Below are 23,850 nucleotides of genomic sequence, written 5' to 3'. Positions count from 1 at the left end.
AGGATTGCTGTTCTAAGCTAGACAGGGCAGTTAGTTTGTGAGACCCCATCTCAAAACAGCCCATCACAATAAAAGGGCTGGTGGAGTGGCTCAACATGTAGGCCCTGAGTTCAAACCCCACTACTGCAAAAAAGAAAAAGATAAAGTTCTTGGTTACAGATATGTGAAGGCAGCTTCACAGTCATACCATAATGATAGAGTGTAAACTGGTCCCAAATATCTTACTACAGATGTGTATGCAGGGGAATAACTAAGTAGCAATGTTTTGATAACTCAGATTAATTCAAATTAAATCTATCAGCTTTTGAGTAAGTATGATTTGGGCAGATAATATCAGTCTATATTATAATAAAAGGTTTGGATCTAAAAATATTTTTAATCAAATGTCATGTTCAATAGCAATTTCTAAGTTTCTTTATTTTAAATAAGTTTTTTCTTTTCAGCAAAGAATATAGATAAGCATAGAAAAAATAAAAACCACCCTTGAATTCCTCCCAAATTAACTGTTAACATTTAATAGAAAGAAATAAGGGTGGTGAAATTGGAAAAGACAGGAAAATGTAGGAAGTTCTAGGGGGAATGTAAGGTAAATAGAGAATAAAGAAATATACATAGAAGAAAGAATTTTCATTGCAGAATTGTGGGAAAAATTTAAGAACAGATGACATGTCTTAAGAGCTAAAAACTGGTGAATGAGTTTATGCAGGTTGACTTGATTGTATTCCTCATGTAACACCTGAACAGTGCAAGGCACAACAAAGCTATTTCAGACAACCCTGAGAAGGGTAGAAGGAACAAATTAGTCAATTTGGTTTGGAAAAACTTTCAAACACTTCTAGGCCAGGAGAGATTAAACTGTTCAGAACAATAGTTAAAATTTGACAGTATTTTTAGTTCAGTAAATACTTAGTGAGGTATAAATTATATATAATATAATTTTAACAGTTCCTATCTTATTTTTAATGAAATGTTTCAAATGCATGATAGAGAAGAAATAATACAGCAAATACCCATTTGCTAATCATGTAAATTTTTTGGTGCTGGGATGGAAGGCAGGGTTTCTTGCCTGAGCCCCCGTATGCTCTTCTATCAGAGATGCCTTCACTGATTTTTATGAAATACCAATTTTCTTCCAAAGGACATTTTTCTTTCACTTTGCTGGAACCCTAAATCTCAATATCTGTGTTTCCTTTTCCTATCAATCTTTGACTCTTCTGGCCAATTACAACCATCTCTCTGATTTGAAAGAAATTACAAATAGTTCTAGACCAGAAAAGATTAAGGAGAGAAGATTGGGGGAATTGGTAACATGACCATACCATCATCATTGTTACCCCAATTATTATCATCAGAGTAACATTTATCCTTTATTATACCAAATGTTCTACCTACATTGGTTTAATTCTCACAATAATCTCATTAGATGGGAACTAAAACAGAGCTCTTGAGTCTTTACACACTAGCTATTCCCTCTGTCTTGGAAATTCTTTCCTTTAATATTCATCTGACTGTCTCAGGTCTGAAATCATACTGATTCTGAGAACTCTTCCTTGTTCACTCTATGTAAAATAGCTGTCCCCTATCACTAGTCACTTTTTATTGCAATGTTTTTGTTTTCATTGTAACATTTATTGGTATTGTATTTATATGTTTGCTAAAGTGCTTATAGTCTTTATATTCCTGTTAGAATGTAAGTTTCAAGGTAGCAAGGTCCTTGTCAGTCTTGTTCATGTTTACCCCTTGCCTCTAGATAAGGCATTGAGTAAATATTCTAGAAGTATTTATTCAATAAGTGAATAGTATTATTGTGGTTTTTTCATTATTGACACTAATTCCTAAAAACTTAAATTTAAATCTCTAGATTGAATTAGCATGTATTTCTGGACCTACAGTTCTATAGCTTATGCTGAGAAAAAGATTTATACACATCTAAAATAATCTAATTTATCTTGCTCATCCTGAGAATGAGTTATATGAATGTGAACTTACACCACCAGGAGGGAATTAAAACTAAAATAACTCAAACTATATACAACCCTAAATTTAACAATGCTGTTAAGAAAGAATGTCTCTTCTCCTTCAAGATTTTTCTGACATATGATTACCTTTGTCCTTTATAATAAAAGGTGTCTAAAATGAAACTTCATCCAGAAAATATGCCTGAAATACATAGTAATCTAAGAGTCATGTTTACCTTATATCATTTATTTTATTTCTCTTTCCCATAGGAAATGACCTGTTCTCTTTCACTTAGGGCTTTCTCTTCACTGACTCTTGACAAGACAAGGTTAATATTCAAAGTGGGTCTTCATTGGCCTTGTGTGAAAAAGAAAACTACAAAAATGTGTTGTGGGGCCAGGGATGTAGCTCAGTGCTAGAGTGCCTGCTTAACATGGAAGAAGTCCTTGGATTCAGTCCCATTACCATAAAAGAAATGTTACGTATTAAACCTTTAAAAATATATTTTAAATCAAAACTTTTAAAGAAAATTCTTTATTTTACAAATTCATTCAATTTTCAATATGATAAACTACTATTTTAATATTGTAAAAACAAAATCTTCGGTTTATTTTAAGTGACTATATAGTGACTGTATAGTATAAAGTCTTAGAAACAAAGGTTTATACTAGGAGACAAACTCTCAAAGTAAAATTTAATTAACAGGTATAAGTTCTATTATCATGTGTTCCCAAGCCATAAAGGTATCAGATAAATTTGTAAAAGAATTTAAAACAGATTTTAAAAGAGTACTGCTTATCCTGTAAAGAGAACCCTCTGTGTCTTCTCTCCTCCTTTAATTTTCTAAGCAATTATACAGCAATATATTTGTGCTATGCAAATAGTAATACAAATAATCCTAATTTATAGAAATGCAAATTGTGGACAGTGGAGCTACAGTTGATTTTTGCCTTAGTATGGATCAATAGATCTATCTGCAAGTTCATGGTAACATTCCTGATGGCCCATGTGTGTTTGTGTTTGATTCTCTTTTGAACCACGTGGAACATCTTACTAGTTCTCTCATTAATTCTTTAGATAAAATCTTTGGCACATGTTCATTCTATGTTTGTATGAAACTCAGAAGTTTTAAGTTTTAAGGTTTTAATGCAGGCTGGATGCATTCAAGTATGCTATATTTGATATATTGTAAGAATTTTTGTAAATACCACAAAGTACCCCCACCTAGCACAATATAAAAATAATAATAATGAAAAGATTTTAATGCAAGTATGCTTTTCTATATGCTGAAAGTGCAGTTTAAACAGCAGTTGGTTTTCTGCCTTTCTATTTAAGTTAACACAAATACCCAAAACTTAAACATTCAGAGAAACTAAAAAGGATCTATATAATGTAAGCAAGAGTCTAACAATAAAATTATATTTGTTATCTGTTTACATAGTATGATCATGGGAGACTTGATTAGCAACACAATGTGTACTATATATTGCTGTGACACAGGCTTCAGAAAGCTTATTTTTTATCTCTGGTTCTCAAAGGAACTTTCTACACATGTTCCAAGTCATTGTTACTTTACTAATACAGTACAGACATATCTTTGTCTTTGAAATCTTTCTTGTGCCTTTAAAATGCTAGTTAAGCATTCACAAAAATAAAAGTCACAACTTTTCCAAACAATATTGATATATAGCAGCCTTTAATTTAGAAAGAAAAACAATACAACTACACTCTTATATAGGACATTATACTCAGTAGAGGTGCTAGTTTTTTCTTTTTTGTATGAATGAATAAGTGATATGACATTTAAGAATGAAAACAAAGAAGAATATCAAATTTGATTAGAAACTCAGCACTTTAAAGTTCATGTTTTGTGAGGACAAATGTGACTTTCTTCCAGAAGTGCCAAAAAATGCATAATAATTACAAGGGCTCAATAATGCAGGTTTTTATATCACTGATTGTTTCTATCATTTAGGCTCTGTTTCTTAAAATTAGTTAGAATATTTTGAACATTCCTATTGAAACACTTTACCTAAATTAATATTTACTTGCCCTTACTTGTAAGCTATCAAAATCATAAAAGAGTTAACCAGCATTTTTATTACAGATCCAGAACATTACCCAAACAAAAGTATAATAGTAACAACATAGAAAAAGCTTAACACTCATGTACTGTTGACTCTGAAACAGATACTCTTCTAAGCAAGCATTTTACATTTGTTATCTCACTTTTCACAATTATCCTTTGAGTATAAATAGATCTTATTATTATATTCATTTTATACACAAGGAAACAAAGACCTAGAACGATTATGACTTACACAATGTTACACAGCTAATATTGATAGACCCAAGATCCATATTCAGGCAATTTGGCTCCAAGGTGCTACTCCCCAAACTTTTTCATTATACCAGTTTTCCTTCACTCCTTTACACACATTCCTATTCACATTGCCAAGGTAAATAGTCAAAAGAAGCAATGAAAATTTAAGGAGATCTGATTAAAAATGCAAGGATTGCTCTTGGTAAGTTTGGAAAAGGCCAACTACTAGTGTACAGATGCTGAAGTTTGGAAGTCAAGGGGGCTGAGTTCTAATACTACTTTATTATGGGACCTAGAATCAGTAATATTCCCTGCCTTCTAACCTCTAGAATGAAGACAAATTACAAAATAATAAATTATTCTTCTGAAGATTGGGAAATGATGTCATGAATACTCTGGAATCTGTACAAGTCAAAAAATTTCATTATAACACATTATATAACTGAGTAGTATATTTTTCTTCATACTTTATGATAAATTTTACAATTCTCAAAACACACAAAATCAAAAATATTGGTACCAAAAGGAGACCAGCCTGGAATTCACACTTTCTGCAGGTCATTGACAGTGAGTCAGTTTAGAATTAAAGCTTTATATAGGAAATACGTTAAGAATATTCACAATTGATGGTAAAATTAACATTTCCTTGAGCCATGATGGCAAACAGTTCTACTCTTAGGTACTATAGGATTCCCTTTGAGAACAAATAGGAACTCATTAAGTTACTTGTAAAGGAATATAAGTAAGTTTTGGTTTTCAGTGGTAATTATAATTTACTTCATCCACTGTGTAGCCTGCCACAGTTTCAGTTTCTTTTAGAAGTCAATACTAAAACTAAAAAAGAATTCTTCACATTAACTCTGGACGTTGAAAACTCAGCAGAATTTAAGACAATGAAATTCATATTTTGTGAAAAAACATTTAAGAATGGTCCCCTGGGAAAGATTTCTAAAATTGTTTTGCTTATACATATTATCTGTTTGCTGCAAAAGCTTATGTTACACATCAATAATAGATGGTGGTATTGCTTCAATCATAAGCAAGAAATGATTGAGAATAATCATTTGAGGAAAAATTAGTTATGGATACATATGCACGTGTATTTGTGCATGCGTATCTATGCATGGATATTCATCTTTGATTAGTTTTAAGTGTGGTGACTGTTAAAATATTTTCTAAATTATCTAAATGAATGGAAAAAAATCAAGTTAAGCAGAATTTTTTTAACCCTGAGGTTTGTATGACATTTAAAAGTAGCTATGTTTCTTTTTTATTTCTCATTTTGGTCTATTAAATGAGCAACTGGATAATTCAGTGACCAATTTTGTATTAAAAAATTTTAAAGGAGGATTCCTTTTATATATGACTTGATAAAGTGTACCAAATGAAGGCAGAAACAATTTCTTAGAGCCACAAAATCCTACAGACAAAAGGATACTTAGAAATTGTCTATTCCAGAGGGTTTTAACCTTGTTTTTACCATGGACTCATTTGTGATTCTTTCATGGACTCATTTGTGATTCTTTCAAAGCCTATAGATGTCACTTCAGAAAAATATTTTAAATGAATTAAATAATATTCATAGGATTACAAAGAAAACAAAATAAATTGAAATCCTGATAAAAAATTTTTTAAAAAATTGTGGTGTTATGATTTCTCTTTTAATGCATGAAATAACAAACTCTAGAAACCAGTGTAGTAACTACTGTAACTTGAAATTATGTTGAACATCAATAATATTTTAAGATATCATGGCAACTTGAAGTAAAGGATTCTATTAATATTTTTGTAGTTTGTTGCCTAAACTTGTAATAAAAGGAAATAATAAATATTCGGTTACTAAATATTAAGACTGTAATTTTATTTCTTTTTCCCAATGAATGGACCCCTGGCTTTTACCATAGCTTTATCTCAAGAGGCCAATGAATTCAGTTAAAACCTCTGGAAACGCCCTCATTGTACAAATGAGGAAATTAGGACCCATAAAGAGAATATAACTTGACATAAAAGTCATACAACACAGAACTTTTCTTGTATGGCTAATCTCAGATCTTTACTTGCCCTTTTGCTGAATCTTTAATCTAAAATGTAGCAATTGTAGTCTAGTATTTGTCACTGATTCATGACATGATCTGGAGGAAATTTTTTATTTTCATTGTGCCTTAGGTTGTACCTACCTGAAATATAAGGACTTAAAATGTACATTAGAGTAATAATAATGACTTAGATTTATACTGCTCTTTCATTTAGAATAGCTTTCAGATTCACAAACATTATCCTACTTAGTTTTCCCATTTTATGGATTAGGAAATGAAACCTCCAAATGTTAAATGTCATGTGCAAGGTCACACAGCTAGGAAGAGGAAACTACTGTACTCCAAAGGATGTTCCCTTTATCATACTGTTTCTCATGTCCTACATAAGCCAAATGTTGCATATGTGTTGCAATATCATAAATCCCCAACACAAATTATCGTTAGGTTTTAGATAAGCCAAATACTTAAATCCTAATTTAGTCCAATGAAGTGATTAATTAATGGAACCATGGGAGAAAGCTTTTCTAGACCAATTCTCCATGCTTATGTAAAAGTGAGAAAAGAAAAAAATAGAATTTAAGACTATCAGATTGTAGAGTTTCTAGATTAATGTTATTTAAATCAAATCTTTTCTTTCTCTTTCTGGGTAAGCTAAAGAGGCAGATAATCTGATAGGGCCTATTTGTTTTTCTGTCCTTTATGAGTTATTTTTATAAGTGAATGGTACTCAAAGAAGTTTGTTCTTTCAGAGACAGATTACTCTTAAATAGGCTTAACGAAGGTAGATAACTTAAGTAAAAAATGGCCATGAAGCATAAAAACTCTGTATCATCTCTGCAATTCTAGTGCCCTGACCAAATGAAGTAATTGAACATACTGCTCTCTTAGAAAATAAGAAATCTTAACTTGACTTGAAATCCTAGATGTAGAAAACTTTTATGGTACTCCACATAACTATTTGACTTACCTCAAGTAGTAGTAATAGTAACATATTTTCTACATTCTTGAGATCATTCTGTAGGGTACCCAGATATCTCTTAGCTATAATCCACTTGCTTTTTATGTTATATCTCTTAATACTACAAGGCTTAAGTAAAAATCCTTTGTAAGCTGATAAAGTGGCTTTACATACTACAGGCATAGCTATCAAAAATAAATTTTAGTTACTGGGATTTAAAAGAACAATAATTACTACAAAATAAACAAACATTCAGACATAGAAATGTTTACTTTGTTCAAAGCACAATATTTGACATAGTGAAAAATATAGAGAATTAAAGTCATGGTCCCCTCCCTCTAAGAACATAAAATCTATTCAGGTATGCATATCAATAATTGGAATATCAGTAATTATGGTAGTCCTATCATAGAGATTCAAATACGATGCTTTAAGAATTTAGGAAAACCTAAACCTAGATTGTGGTGATGGTTTCACAGCACATGAATTTATTAAAAGTCATCAAAATGTATGCTGTGAATGAGTGAATTTTATAGTAGGTAAATTATATCTCAACACTGTTGAAATAAAGAAAATATTTCTGGTTAAGGAACTTGGAAAATATTCTTTGCAACTGCTGCAATCTAAGCTAGGCTCTTTTTAAAAAAAAAGTAGAATTTGGAACAGAAAAATGAACAACAGTATATTCCAGAGAGAGGAAACAACTTAAGATCTAAAAGATCAAGAGTGCAAAGCATTTTCTGAATGAGCCTGTTCAGACTTTGCTCCATGCCTTAGATTATATGTCTTGCATTTCTACTTGTAGCCACATGACTATAACATTTCTAAAAAGTTCTGGTCAATCCCTATTGAAAAACATATAACAGTACATGGGTTTGTCTCACCCCACCCTTTCACCTTTGGGTAAAAATAAGAGCTTGCCTCCATTTTGAGGAAATTATAATGAGGAAAGTGTGTAATTATAATTATCTCACAACTGTCATGGCTCCACTGATTCTAACAACTATTGACATTTGTTTCTCTCCTCTTTTCTTAAGATAGGTGATACACATGTTATTTTCTTTGAACCCTAAAACAACCTTTATTATTCCCATGGGGAAAATAAGATTATGAGAAGGCTTAAAGCCTACAGTGCTAAATCCATGTTACAGGAAAAGTCAAGTGATTCTGGCTTGCTAAGAATAAAATGGGAGAAAGAATATAAGTACATGATCTTTGAACAATCACAGACCTGCTAACTAAATTGGGATGCACACATGAATCAAAATTCATCTCACAAAAATATTAAGCATTGTCATCAACAGGAAAGCAAAGTTAAAACTTTTCTTATGAGTTGATATGACCCTGTTAATTGACAGGAACAGCCTTATTATTAAGTTTATTGAAAATAAAGTACAGGAAGTTTAGTTTCTAAATAGGTAGCCTTTGTTGTGTTGTTCTGTTTTTCACTTTTAACAATGCAAAAAACTTGTTAGTTGTGTCTTTCCAAACCATAGAACAAACTACAACTAATTATAGAACTAATTACAAAATTAGTCATATATCCAGAATCTTAATTTCTAATTTAAAAATATCATTGATGCTAAAAATGTAAAGTTTTCTTAATGGCCATCAAAGAAGATGACTTCTTTTGTTCTTGACTTTGAGCCCATCTAACCAATTGCTCAGAATTTTTCCATATGAGCTATACTGTATAGAAGTTACAAAGAAAATATTAAGAATTATCCTGTTCAGCTAAAAATACAGACAGTTTTTGAAAAACCTGATTTGTGTTAACCTGTAATCAAATGTAACCTACATTTTAATATTCACACATACTTATATTGTTATCAAGTATCCTTAACATAGGTTTGATTTTACTTGTTTCTCTCCTCCCTTCTGTGAAATCAGAAGGAAAAAGATGGTTTTTTATTCACATATTTATACCCCCACTAACTGGCGTTGCATATCTGGCTTCCACTGGAGAGCCCCTGACATCGCAGGGAACGGTGATCAAAATTCCACACACTAGCTTCAAGCTGGGGGCTCGTAGCTACTGCAGCATTGAAAGGGGATCTATTCCTGGCTTCTTTAAAATAAGCATGGTGATGGGATGGTTTAAGGAAAGAACACCTCTCAAACTACATGACCACTGCTATGCTTCTGTGTGTCCTGCTTTCTTCATAACAGCTTGGCACCACATTCTTTCCCTGTATCTTAGTGGGATTTTGTGTGTATGAATGGGATGGGAGTTGGGGACAGAAATGGATGATTACATTTTATGCATGCATCTTTCACCCTTAGAGTGATGTGCCTTCCCTTATATGTCACAAATTATGGTTACATTAAATCTTCTATGTCCTGAGAGATTGGGTCGTTTCTCCCTTTTTGGTGTGAGATTTATATGTTTTGTTGTGTTTTGATGTTTACACCCTCAGTTCTTCATGTTGCATTAAACATAAGTTAAAATGCTCTCCCATAAGAGTTAGCTTTTCATGTTGGGCTGAAAAAGTCTTCATTTCTGTGTAGCAGTTTATGTTATTATAACCTATGGCTTTCAATTATACCTCCCATAATGAAGAGCTGACTTTAAACACTGTGCTATTCTTGTTATGACCTAAGCATAAGGTAAGTGTTTTCTTTAACTGTATCTAAAGATTGTGGTTGTTTGTTAAAATTTTCTCAGATTTTTATGGCATTTTCAGTTTTGTTCCTTACTATTTATTATGTGCTCTCCCTCCTTTTGTTTTCTCTTTCATATCTTAAGATTTCTTAATAAGCATTGTGATCTTCAGCAAAATTAGATCACACATATAAACATGTTGAAATGAATTATTTAATGTCTCAAATCTTGATTAGTAAATGAACACCTATGTTTTCAGTCTCTTATGTTTTTCATTCTTCCACTGAATTTAATATATTTTTTACATGTTATTTTAGTTTTCATTCTAGTAGAAAGAGGCTTCATCAACACTATGAAGCCAGTCAGAAGTTAATTGTAATAAATAACATGACTCAATAGAATAAAGTAGTAGGTGATCTGGTACCATACCAGTTATTCAATCCTTCAGTTTAGTCCCTGAGAAATTTGATATTAAACCAAAATCTCAGGTTATATTATTTCTCATACTTTCCTTTTTTCCCCACTGAGTAAAACCATAATAACAAACAATAACAAAAATAACAACAAACCATAAAACTCGAAATAAGCCTATATTATCTTCTTTACAGTCCACATATGTGAGAAAGAGTAATACTTGTTTCTTAACTTTATCCTTTCAAGTAAATCCCATTAATATTATGAGTTATTTCTTTATATTGAGATTTTTCTAAAATCAAGTAAATGTTGTAAGTATGACCAGTTTCATAGGGCAAGATAAAGGGCCATCCAGCACATACCTAAATAGTAAAGTTTTAAAAATTATTTTCCTCAGTTTTTAAAAATATGCATATTCAAGATCACAAGGTAAAGAAAGTTCCATAATCATTGATTTTAAAAGAGGTTTCCTTCAAATCTGGTTCAAACAGCGAATTGTAACATTAATGGGAAAACATTAGCTGTTCTATCTTTGGTGATTTGCCTACCTTGATAAATGCTTATATTTCAGAGAATTAAATTGTTCTTATCATCTAAATGTCTCCTCCAAAGCTGTTTGAAATATGTAGTGCTAAACGAAGGTATTATAAGGCAACATGGGTTTCTTTATTAAAACTTACATTATGAATTATTTTGTTAATTTTTAAGCCACTTGGGGAAGGAGAGAGTATATTTTGTTTTGGTTTTGGTTTTTTTAAAACAATAAAATCCAGCTAGTTCTTCACCATTTCTGTTATATATATACATTTTAATGTATATAATAAACATATAAATCTGTTGGAACATTTTTATAAGACAATTTGAAGTACTCATCTGAACTGCTCTGTTCATTGTAAATCTCTTGTTTCTATCCATAAACTAGCTCCACTCTAGATTGGAAGGGCTTAAAGATGAACTCTGGAGGAATAGAGGCTACGACTTAAGAGTAACTATTACTGATCAAAGGAGCTACTTTCCATTCGCAAACATTGCTTTGCGCTATGGGTTTGGGCTCCTCCACATCTTGTTTCACACGTGTTGAAGACTTTCTTGACTTCCATTTAACTTCTTTTAACCCTATTTTTGTCTTTCAACATTTTCCTCTTTTCCTTCTTTCAGATTTGCTCTCACACTTTTAGCTTTCTCTTGTGTTCTTTGAGTCACTTTAAAATGTAGTTTCCTCTTTATTAAACTTCTCTATTAATTTGTCTGTTAATGTGTGTTTCTTTTTTCCTTTAAGGTTATAGTGGTATAGTTACACTTATTTTCATTTCATAGTATGCCAACTTGCTTATTTATTCTGCAACAATTTCAGTAATCATTCTTACTTTCTTGTTATGAGTTTTCAATAAGAAATAGCAAAACATATTCTATTTATATTTTACTCCCTTTATAAGTTCATGCTTTCTTTTTTGATCATCTAGATTTACTCTCTTAACCTCTGTCTCTTCCTTTTCTTTTCCTTAGTCTTGTGTCTTTTTTTCCCGTATTTTCTTTAAGCAGTCATCAGTTTCTTTCCCATTTGGTCCAGAATTGTTCTTTGAAAAGAGTAAAAGAATATAAGAATGTCATACTCCAGATTAGTGTACTTTATATACTGAACAATCTGGACCAAAAGAGAATAAGTTACATTGGAATTATTTTCCCCTGTTTTGTGTGTGTGTGTGTGTGTGTGTGTGTGTGTGTGTATGTGTGTGTGTGTGTGTGTGTGTGTGTGTGTGTGGTTTTGGTTTGTTGTTGCTGTTTCCCTCGTCTGTATGTTTGTGACATTTTTATTGTTCTTGTTTCTTTAAACATTAACAATTGTTTTTTTCAGGAAAGGACAACCATAACCCACCCTAAGTTATAACATTCCTTTCATAAGTTGTTTCATACAGTAGTAGATTGTGTTAAGCTATAGAAATTAATTTGTTGTGTATATATCCATTTGGGGCAAGCTGCTGTGGAGTGGGAAAGAGAGGTGTGAAGCTTAAGTATAGTTATGTCTGAAATTTGTAAATGTTAATGCCATCCAACATGGCCCTTGAATATAATAGTTTCACACCCTTTAAAAGAATATTCCACTTTGACCTAACTATATGAATAAAAGAATCACGGCTTCTGATTGATATGTTATATTTACACCCAAAAATTGGTAAATAATCAGTTAAACTTAATTTATGTACAACAAAAGCATCTTTCCAATATTATAATTATTATTATGATTAGTAAATCACAAAGGTTGTTAGAATCAAAGGTAAATGTATATATGGATTTCTCTATTCCCCCTCATTGAAATATACATACTAAAAGTGACTATGATGGAATATTTGATCACAACTTTAAGAATGTGTAGTTACAACTTAATATTCAGTCTTTTTCCATATGCCATCATCCTTTGGTATCTACAGGAAATAGGTTTCAGGACCCCCACGATGCCAACATCTGCAGATACTCGATTATTATATTAAATAGTGTAATATTTACAGACAACTTAAGCACATCCTTGTATATACTTTAAGTCATCTATAGACTACTTATGATACCTAATACAATATAAATGCTATGTAAATAATTGCTATACTATATTCTTTAGTAACTAATAACAGTAAAAAAGTCTACATGTTCAAGATAGATGCAGTATTTTAAAATATTTCTGATCCACAGTTTATTGAATCCACAGATATGAAACCCACAGACATAGAGGGCCAACTGAATTAATTTCAAAACAAATAAATAAAAAAAATTGCTTTTGGTTTTATCTCTGTCCAATTTACAATATTGTACTTGAAAATCTTGTCTGGAAGTCAGTCTTTTTTTAATGTAAGGAAAGGATGAATTAATATATATATGAAACAAATGTTTTTACTAATATGTTATGACATCTGACATAGATAAAACCTTTGCTCCTAGACCTCAGGAGCTTGCCCATGAAATATGCATATCTGTCTAAACATGTTATAAGCTCTAAATTACTGAATTTATGCTCTTTCCGCAGGTCCAGTCCAGGTGCAGCAGCAAGGAGAACATTCTCAGAGCAAGTAAGTATTTCACCATTTCAGGTAGGCTACTGAACTAGAAATTATAGTTCAACAGCCTGGATTCAGCACAGAGTTGTTCTTCCTCTGAACTTCTTAAGTAAAATACCTCCCATTGTTTGTTTAGACTTATTTCTATTGCCTTGCTTTTCGTTCCTTGATGTCTACTACCACACTGCAATCATAGAACCTAGTAATAGCTTAGCTTCTCATTCTCTCAATAGTAAATAATGCCTCTATTCCTTTGGAGTCAGACATGCTACCATTACACAATGAGGTTGCCACCTCTATTCCTTTGAACCCCTTTCCCTGCTGTATAAACTACTTACTCCCTTGTTTTCCTGGAAAATTCTTGCTTATCCATGAAGAATCAGCTCAAGTATGATCCCACTGTGACTTCTCTGAGTTTACCCCAGTCAAAGTGACTAATCCTTCTTGTATACCCTACTATTCCTTCTTCTTATTTATGTTTTCATTTACTATATTAACTATCCTCAAGGAAAACATTTCCAAAATGTAGCCAACATAAAGACAAGTATAACTAAGTGGATCCTAGAGAAAGAAAAGATAGAACTTAATAAAGTGTATTGTCCAAGGAAGAGATGACTTTGGTAACTATGCCAAAGGAATTCCTAACTTTACTTTGGCTCCTTAAAAATTTCATCAAAACAACCAGATGAGGAGGGTCGTGCCTGTAATCCCAGTACTCAGCAAAATGTTAGCAAGATCCCCCATCTCAACAAATAAGCCAGGCATAGTGATTTGCTCCTAAAAACCCAAGCTATTCAGTAGGCAGTAGGTAGGAAGATGGCAGTCTGTGGCTGGCCCTAGGCAAAAATGAGAGACCCTATGGGGGCACGGGGAAGGGAAGCATGGGTACTAGGAGCATGGCTCAAGCAGTAGAGCACCTGCCTAGCAAGTGTGAGGCCCTGAACTCAAGCCCCTGTACCACCAAAAAATCATCACAGCAACCTGTTGACAACAAAGCTAAGTTTATTCATATTATAGTAAGAGAGAATGGCCCTTCAATAAAGTCTTAGCCTCAGAGACAGAGTCTTAGGAAGGAAAGGGCAGAGAAAGAATATTTATGAGATTTTGAAGAGTGGTCTAAAGCGATCTTTTAATATGACTGCTTGATTAGAATTGGATAAGGATCTTGATGTAATCATTTAGGATTGATGGACATAGCAAAGCAAGCAGTTGTAGAGTCTTGCTATATAAATTGTGTTTTGATACCTTGTACTTAAGAGTTGGTGACTTATTCCAAAAGCTTCTAGAATGAACAATAAATAAGCAATGATAAAATTTTTTATCTTTGAGAGAAGTTTTCCAGCAAAGTTTTATTAACAAGATATTAAAATGCTAATGGAGGCAGCTATGTAATTATAGATGGTTTCTGGTATGAGGTACCCTTCATGGTGATATTTTAAGCTTGACCTGAAAGGCCATTAACATCTGGGAATCTGATGAGTCCACATGTTCACCCCTACTTGGAGTGTCACAATAGTGTATCAAGTATCCAGAAGAAGCTGTCAAAGTGTTAAATTTTTCAGTTCTGTTCTTATTGTTGGATGATTATTAACTGAATCATTTAATGAGACAGCACCTTGTACATCAGCATCTGAGCTGTGCAAAAAAGATTATAATCAAAGTTTACGATCTTTCTCTTAGCCAAGAGTGTCCAAATTAATCCAAGAAAATAGATTTCACCTCCAATTTGAGCAGTCTATAGAATAGCATATTGGATTATTAGCCAAATTACTTAATTCAGTGGTTTCTTCATCCATTTACTGAATCTTTTTAGTAATATCAGATATCTCAGAGAAGTCTACAGGGATGTAAGAATAAGTCTTACCCTAAAGCAGCTATGTTATTTCTTAAGAGAACAATATTGTATCAAAAGCCACTTTACTACTACTTCCTAATCTCATGAAACTTTAAAGTGAAGATCATTAGTCCTGTTGACTGTGTCTAACTCCTAACTCACCTACTAATTCTTAAATCACAGCATGTAGAATGCTCTGTACTTTTGGGGCCTCTTTTAAAGCAGTCTCTGAAAAGACTTAAAAAGAGAAGAAAATAATCCAGTAAGTTCCTTGAGTGGTCAGTATTTGGATTCTTAAATCAAGGCTCTCTCTCTCTCTCTGTCTCTCTCTCTCTCTCCCGCTCTCATTTTATTTTTGTTTTCTTAAGGTAAATTTTTGCCAGATATGGTGACACATGTATAATCCTAGCACTCAGGAGACTGAGGTAGGAGGATCATGAGTTAAAGGCCAACCTGATCTACATAGTGAGATTCTGTCTCAAAAAAAAAAAAAAAAGAAGAAAGAAAGAAAAAAACAGCAATTTTTAGTTATGTAAGGATTTTTTTTTCTTAAAAGAGAAACTAATAGACTAAAATGGAGCCTATATGATGTCCAGAAGTCTCCTGAAAGCACAAACACCAGTTTACCAAGATAATAAGTTCCTGTCCAGTTTGCACATAGTAACTAGAAGGCTTTTGTGCTGCAAATCCAATGCAGGTCACTGGGAGCCACCCAAATACCACTTGAATCTGTCAAATGTGTTCTAACATTTTGGGGCCATTCATCAGAACTAATTTGGTGCTAAGCAGAAAATTTTATAGTATTGAAATCATTATACAAATGTAAAACAAAAGTAGCATATCTTATTTATAAGATCTGTAAAAGTAAGCTAGCCAACAAATAACACACTATTGCTTTCTAGTTCAATTTCTGTTAAAATTTGATTACAAAAGCTATTTCCCACAAAAATTCCAGGATATTATTTCAGTGGAAATAAGAACCTCTCCTTCTAGAGTTGAACTAATAAGGGATTTTAGATTTCTATGTATCTGACCTATTATGGAATTGGCATCTGAAAATTCACCTAGTGATTCAGTCTATTTACCCAAGAAACCAACTTACTCATTATAAGGAAGCTAAATCAAGAGAATCTGGGTGACGAACAAATAAAAATGTGAACAAAATTTTATACAAAAGAACTTTGTTTGTATGCTTTAATCAGTTCACATGTAAACAACAAGGTATTGGACAGATGCCAATGAATAAGGATGTAAAGAGTAATATTAAGAATAGGAAAGTATAGATAGAATAGTTTAAAGAAGCCTTGACAAGGGGGCAAACAGGCAGAAAATAGCAACAAAAATTAAGAGCCAAAGAATGCAGATTAAAATGTAGTCTTATTCTGTGGATCTTGGGCAGAAACTCTCTACATACTAAGTGCTCCAAGGTCTTAGGTCAAAGATACCTCTTTCAGAAGACTGTACTTCTCAACTTGAGGTCTTCCATAAGTTTAAGAATGGATTATATTCCTTAATTGAGAAACATGAATCCAAAGATCATGAATCCAAAGATCAAATGTTGTAGTTGTACTATTGTGATACTCACTAACAGTACCTTTCTATTGTTATGATCCTTTCTAATGGGGTTCCAGAGCTGTATTTCTTTGATGTATTTTCCAAAAGACCATGTTTCTGGATTTTATATCATTCAAGGTTATTCAAGAGATTGTTTAGGAAAGGCTTCTCATACCTGTTGACAAGTCTGGTTGTATTACATAAATATTTGCTTGCAATAATGTAAAATTTAGAATCAAAGGTGAGAGTAGGATAAGTGTAATAGAAGGGGTAAATATGATCTAAATAAATTATATGCATGAATGGAAATGTCATAATGAAACTCCTTACTAAGTACAATTTAAGATAACACCAATCAAAGGGAAAAAAAGAATCATAAGTGATAACCCTAGTCTTATAGACTGGCCTATTATTAATTCATATGGGAGAGTCAATGAACCCCAGAAGAATTTTATCTCATTGGTATTAAAACCAATAACTTGGACCACAGAAGTTCCAGAGTCTCAGAGAATTTTCCTAATTCAATTTCATAATTATGATTGGTCTCTCTACCTTCTCTGAATATTAGGGGTGATATAGAGGGGGAAGTTTCTTAGTAAGTAGCAAGGCTTTGCGAAACTAGAATAGGCCAAGTAAATGGGTGCTTCTGTTAGTAGAACAGGAAGCCAGAATTCCCAAGGTTGCGAACACAAAGTTAAGTAATTTTTGCTAGTGTTAGTCAAGGGAAGGCTTCATTCTACCCTTAGAAGAAGCAAACAATGATCAAGATACTCAAAACTCCCTATAAATTGTAGTTTTGTGGCATCAATTTGAAGCCACTGAGGTTTGTGCCCTTCTCTATGTCCCACATTTACCAGGACTATATTGATGATAGATAAGACATAGTAAAACTTTCCCATTAATGCTAATTATGTTTGTTTTTACAATTGCCTTAATCTGTTTGTTCTGCTGTAACCACCTTGTAATTTACCAAAAAAACAGAAATTTATTTCTCACAGTTTTGGAGATGGGAAGGTCCAAAATCAAGGCACCAACAGGTTTGGTGGCTAGTGAGGGCCTGACCTCTGCTTCCAAAATAACATGTTTTCTTTGTGTTTTTTGAGACAGGATCTTACCATGTCACCCATGCTGGCCTCAAACTTGCTATGTAGCTGAAGTTGGCCTCAAATTTGCAATCTTCCTGCCTCTACCTCCTGAGTGCTAGATTATAGGACCACACCTCCATGCCCCATTAAGATAACCCATTTTTTTCTTTTTCCTTTTATCATTTTTACATTTACTTAGAAGGGTATACATTATTTGTGCCACCTCCCTCCTTTCCCAAGATAACATCTTGAACACTCTCTGGATGTGGAGGATACTGTGTCCTCACATGACAGAGCTCACTTTTCTCAAGCCTTTTCATAAAGCCCTAATCCCATTTGGGAGAGTGGAGCCCTAATGACCTAGTAACCTCCTACAAGGCCCTACCTGTTAATACTGTTACATTGGGGATTAAATTTCCACCTGTATTTTCAGGGGGACACAAACATTCAAACCATAGCAACAATGGCAGATAAAATTTATGCAAGATGCCATTTGAGGTCCTTTCATGCTAATATATATCCAGCAATGCAAATTATTTCCAGATTTCTCCCAGTATGTAAGTTTTCTGTTTCTGGAGCTAATCTCTGGCATTCTACAGTACCAAGTTTGAACTGATTTTTAACCAAAGATTTATTGTCTTAGAATAGTACAAAGGCTAGAATTTTAATGAAAGGTACCTATCTGGCATGATGACCAGTCAAGTTATTTCCTTTAGTCTTCATATTATCCCTGTTTTTTGAGCTCCAACTTTTATAATATCTACTTGCTTAGGAAGCATTAGAGCACATAAAAGTTCACTAAAGTGCTAACCACTGTTAATTGGGGTTCCTGCTGAAATCAAGACCTCTCCTTATTTCCAAAGCATTCCAAATCATGGACTAACCACAGAGCCTATCTGTCAATGCATTTATTAACCCACTTACCTCTTACTAACTCTGGTGTGCTCAGTGAGTTCTACCATCTGGGCAGATTTTGGCTCTGGCAAAGAATCATATTCTAGGGGTGAGGTTTTATGATAATTAGCTGGGCCCAGAGTAGAAAGTTATTTTTACTCATGGGACTGTTTATGTTTTAGAAGAGATCCAATTTCCAAGGGCTTGATCAAGTCATACAGTGGCATGGCAATTTCAAAAAAGCTGGGAATCCATTGCCTTTCCATAGCCAGAAAGACCAAGAAATTTTCTTAACAATGTCTTAGTTCCTACTGTCATTAAAAAAATTTTCAAAGTGTATAGTCTGTCAGGAATAAGAAATTTACTTCCTTGAGATAAAACGTGTTCTGAGTAATGAATTTTACTTAAGACAAAATTATAACTTTTTGTTGAAAACTTTAGTCTTTGGAATTAAAATAGTAAGTAGATAGATGGAACCAGTTTTAGAACTTGTTTTAACCCATAACAAAAGATTATCCACATTGGGAATTAGAATAGAGTCACAGGAAAGTATTAGGTCCTTCAGAGAACTGATAAAGGGTAGAAGATCATCCTGGTAAATTTCTGGAGCATAACACCCAAGTATATAATTGATTTTTCTTAGAAAGCAAACAAATATTGACTATTTTGATCCAAAGGTCATTTTAAAAATAAGTAGGACATAAATCTACAACTGTCAAATACACTGCTTCAGGAGGCACTGAAAATAAAAATAGTTTGGGGATAAGTAACTCTATAAAAATGGGAATGACTGTGCTCATGTGTCTGTGTGTGCACGTGCGCACGTGTGTTTGCGTGTGTGTGCTACTAGTGATCGCCCACAAGGTGCTCTACCACTGACCTACATCCCCAGCTGATTGGGCTTTGATTGGAAGGAGTGTTGTAAGGATCAATACAAAATATGTTGAATTTTTTTTCTATTTGTTTCTTTAGCTTCTATTTAAGAGTATATTTTACACTATGGGGTAAAGGCCTAGATGGATTAATTTGAACTTTAATGATTTCAGCTCCAGTAATCCTTCCTGTATTCATACTATATTTTGCCCACAAAGAAAGTCTGTCATCTTCTTGAGATCTTTAATTTGGGTTTTGTTTAGACACAGGGGCACTAGTAAATCAATATCCAAATTACTTATAATCTCATTATTACAAATAGGTAAATTTGCAGGGATTTCAAAGAAAAAACCACCAAGAGAAATTCTAGCAACTCCATTTCCAATCATACCCTGCCGATTGGGCATGTACAGGTATGGTGGCTCACAGCTGTAATCCTAAACTACTTGGGAGGTGGTGATTGGAAGGATCACAGTTCGAGGGCAGCCAGGGCAAAAAGCAAGACCCCATCTCAACCAACAGGGTGGGATGATAGTGTGCCTATCATCCCAGCTACACTGAAAGTATAAATAAGAGGATCATAAATAAGAGCTGGGGGAAATGTTAGACCCTATCCCAAAAGTAACTAAAAAGCAAAAAGGGTTGGGGGCATGGCTCAAGTGGTAGAGCACCTGCCTAGCAAGTGTGAGGCCCTGAGTTCAACCATTAGTATCACCAAAAAAAGAAAAAGATAGAAGGTTTACTGTCTAAAGGAGAAAAAATTGTTCCTTTGTTGAATATCAGACAGTGACGGTTATGAATGACATGGGGATCAAAGGATTATTAGAGATAACCACCAATGAGTGGTTTTGAACTACAAGTGAGATATTATATAACAGTGGTAGAGTAAGATTGATATTGTATATTTATATCAATATATAAAATTGTCCTTTAGTATTTAGAGAAATTTCTCCTTGGGAGTTTAAGGGTAAAACAAAATAATTGAGTACTTGATTCCCCCTAAGTATATCTTCATTAGTAAATCCCCTCATATTTATTCTTTCGTTTCTTAGGTAACACAGGACATTTCTTTTTCTGGTATCCTGTTTATGTATAGTATCTATACATATTTTCATCAAGAGATTCCCTCTTTTGTGACTTACTGACTTGGTAGGAGCATGTAGTTGCTCAGCAATCAATTTATTTTGATGCTTATTTGTTTCTGTTCTAAGACTCTCAAAATGTTTAGTGAGGTGTTGGAAATCTGACAATGGAATTGTTTTCCATATTCATTTTTGCCTCCATATTAAATCCCTGTTTTGGGATAGAGAGTGATTTTTTTTTTTGAGATGTACTCCTAGATGCTTCTAAAGGTATTAAAGAGACCTGTTTTGGGATAGAGAGTGATTTTTTTTTTTTTCGGAGATATACTCCTAGATGCTTCTAAAGGTATTAAAGAGACCTGTTTTGGGATAGAGAGTGATTTTTTTTTTTTTTCGGAGATATACTCCTAGATGCTTCTAAAGGTATTAAAGAGACCTTGTAGTTTCTCTCTCTCTCTCTCTCTCTCTCTCTCTCTCTCTCTCTCTCTAACTCTTTCATCCTTTCTTTGCTTGTCAGACCAAATCTAATCTACTGTCTCAGGAAAGACTTTGGTATAACCTCCAAAAAATCTTGACCACCATCTACAGTTTTTTTAACCCCTCTAGTTTTCTATACAATTCAAGTTTCCTGTCACCCTCAGGTTCTTCCCATTCTGCCATTCCCATGGGATTTTCTTTTTTTGCATTAGAAGTTTCCACTAACATATGAACTAATTGTTACAGTTCTAGAAATCTTAGATTATATATTTTCAAAACGATTCTAAATCCCACTGTCCTTTCTGTTCTTTGGAATGTCATTGATGAGGGTTGTCAGATTAGAGGAAGCACAGGCTTAAATTAATCACAAGGGGGTTTTTTTGTTTTTGTTTTCCTGTTCCAAAAAAAGTTTAAGAGGTAACTTTAAGAAGTTTCTGGCCAGGCAAAAGGGAAAGGAAGTGGGCAGAGAGAATTGGAGGAATATGGGATGGGGAAAGGGAAAGTAGGATAATTCGTGTTATTTAATAAATTCACAGTGTTGGTTACCATCAGCACTATCTACTTCCAAAATATTTTCATCTTCCCAAAAGAAAATCTCTTATCTTTTCCATTTCTCATATCCATTTTTATTTCCCCTGTCATCAACCCTTAGAATCCACCAATACACATTCTATCTCTAGGGATTTCTGTCTCTATTCTGGATATTCCATAAAATTAGAATCATACAACCTGTGATGGTTTCTGTTTGTATTCTATTACTTTGCTTAATTTTTTTCCAGGTTTATCAGTATTGTAGCATGTATACATATGTATTTGCTCTTTGTTATGGCTGCATAAAATTCCATTTTATGTTTATACCACATTTTGTTTAGCCACTGATCAGTTGGTGGATAGTTGGGTTATTTCCAGCTCTTAACTGTTTTAAATAATGCTGGTTTGAACATGTGTTTACAGATATTTATTTGAGTATCTGATTTCAATTCTTTTTGACATATACTTGGTACATGGTATATCTATCCTGATGCCAGTACCACCCTGTTCATATTACTATAGCCTTGTAGTAAGTTTTGAAATTGTGAAGTAAACATTTTCTAATTTTATTTTCTTTTTTAATATTGCTTTGGCTGTCCAGACCCCTTGTTATTCCAGGTGAATATGACAGTTGGCTTTTCTCTTACTAGAGTGACGAGAGAAGGAAAGCTGGGAATTTTATAGATAATGCATGAACCCACAGAGTACTTTGGGTAGTACTGCCATCTTAACATTAAGTCTTCCAATCTGTCTTCCATTTGCTGTTAACATGAGCTTGACTTTTACATCTCAGGTACATTTTTACAATGTAGTAGGTCAAAGCATGTAAATATCTGGAGGAGGCTTTATTTCCTATCACAAAGTAATCTGTGTATTTTATTTCTGGAGGAACTTTTATCACATAAATGCCTCTTCCATTTTCTTACCACAGAAGCAAAAAAATGGCATCTTGGAATTAATATGATCGCTATGTCAAACTTTAGCCATTCCACTCAAGCTGCTGCTCCACCTACTCCTCCAGCCAGTGTCCAGAGTCATGCAGGCAAGGCCAAGCAACAGTGTCATTGTAGGCCAATCCATAACCAGCAGCAGAGATCAAGGCCCTATGCCCATAATATGTCTTACATCCTGAGAAAGGGCTCCATGAGGTACCTCCACCCAAATTGACCTTAACATAAGGGTTTGGGAGCAAGGGTTTCAAACATCTTTGATGCTTTAAAATGACCTGCCTTCAAGTTCAAGGTTATTTGTGAGGGTTGGAGATATCACTCAGTGGTAGAATGCATGCTTAGCACGCACAACAAAAAATAAGATTCCTTTGTAAAATTTTTATTTTTATTAGCATGTTTTTGCTTGATATACAGTAATTGTATACATTTATGGGGTATAGTGTAACATTTCAATGCATACATGAAATGTATAAGATCTGATCTATAGAGTTGGCATATTTAATACCTCAGGAGTGAAAATTCTGTTTGATCAATTCTACTTGTCATTGCTCTCTACTGAATTCTTTATTCCATTCATTGTATTCTTCCACTCCTGAATTCCTGGATAATTCTTTTTATGATTTCTTTCTCCCTATTGAATTTCTCATTTAATGAATTGTTTTTCTGAATTCATTAGCTGTGTTGTAGCTCACTAAACCTCCTTTACACAATTTTTTTAATTTTTCAGGAAATTCATGGATCTCTATTTTTGAGGAGTTGGTTACTAGAAAATATTGTTACTTTAGTAGTGTTGTGCTTCCTTGTCTTAGATTGATATGACACATTTGATGAAACATCATCTCTCCCAGATATCACTCACTGGTTTTAAGGGGAAAGACCTTCACCCATGGGTAACTGTGAGGATGCAGGTTAGATGGAGTATGGAAGCTCCAGCTCCAGTGAAGGTATAACAGCATAGTCCATCAGCTGAGGTCAGCATTAAAAAAGATTGCAGAAGCCCTTAATAGCCAAAGCTGTGGGTGTCTAGGACAGTAGAGAAAGCAGTTGGTTATTTGATGGCAAAGGTTTCTGGGATCATCCTGACCTCTTTTTCTTCCATGGAGGATGCCACAACTTGGGGAATCTCCCTTAACACTGGGTTAGGCTCATGAGAGTACTCATGGTGGCAGTGGTACAAGTGCCCATGAAGTAGCCTTGAGGTCAGGGTCTGGAATTCAAATACACATGGAGA

The 23,850-nt window shown here is 33.6% G+C and overlaps 1 protein-coding gene across 18 annotated transcripts in view; it reads left to right on the top strand.

The window, feature by feature from the left end:
- The window catches only part of Gphn (gephyrin), a 571,921-nt gene that overhangs the window by 412,027 nt on the left and 136,044 nt on the right, over positions 1-23,850 (top strand). For 16 of the 18 annotated variants that reach the window (XM_074067753.1, XM_074067755.1, XM_074067758.1 and 13 more), the window contains one exon: positions 13,309-13,351. In XM_074067753.1, coding sequence (XP_073923854.1) covers positions 13,309-13,351 — 43 coding nt within the window. Of the gene's footprint in view, positions 1-11,214; positions 11,278-13,308; positions 13,352-23,850 lie in introns of all 18 variants that reach the window. The other 2 variants (XM_074067764.1, XM_074067765.1) reach the window with 1 other exon arrangement.

Source organism: Castor canadensis, chromosome 3 (genome assembly GCF_047511655.1).
Source record: "Castor canadensis chromosome 3, mCasCan1.hap1v2, whole genome shotgun sequence".
Classification (NCBI taxonomy): Eukaryota; Metazoa; Chordata; class Mammalia; order Rodentia; family Castoridae; genus Castor; species Castor canadensis.
This window is presented reverse-complemented; position numbering and strand designations above follow the sequence as displayed.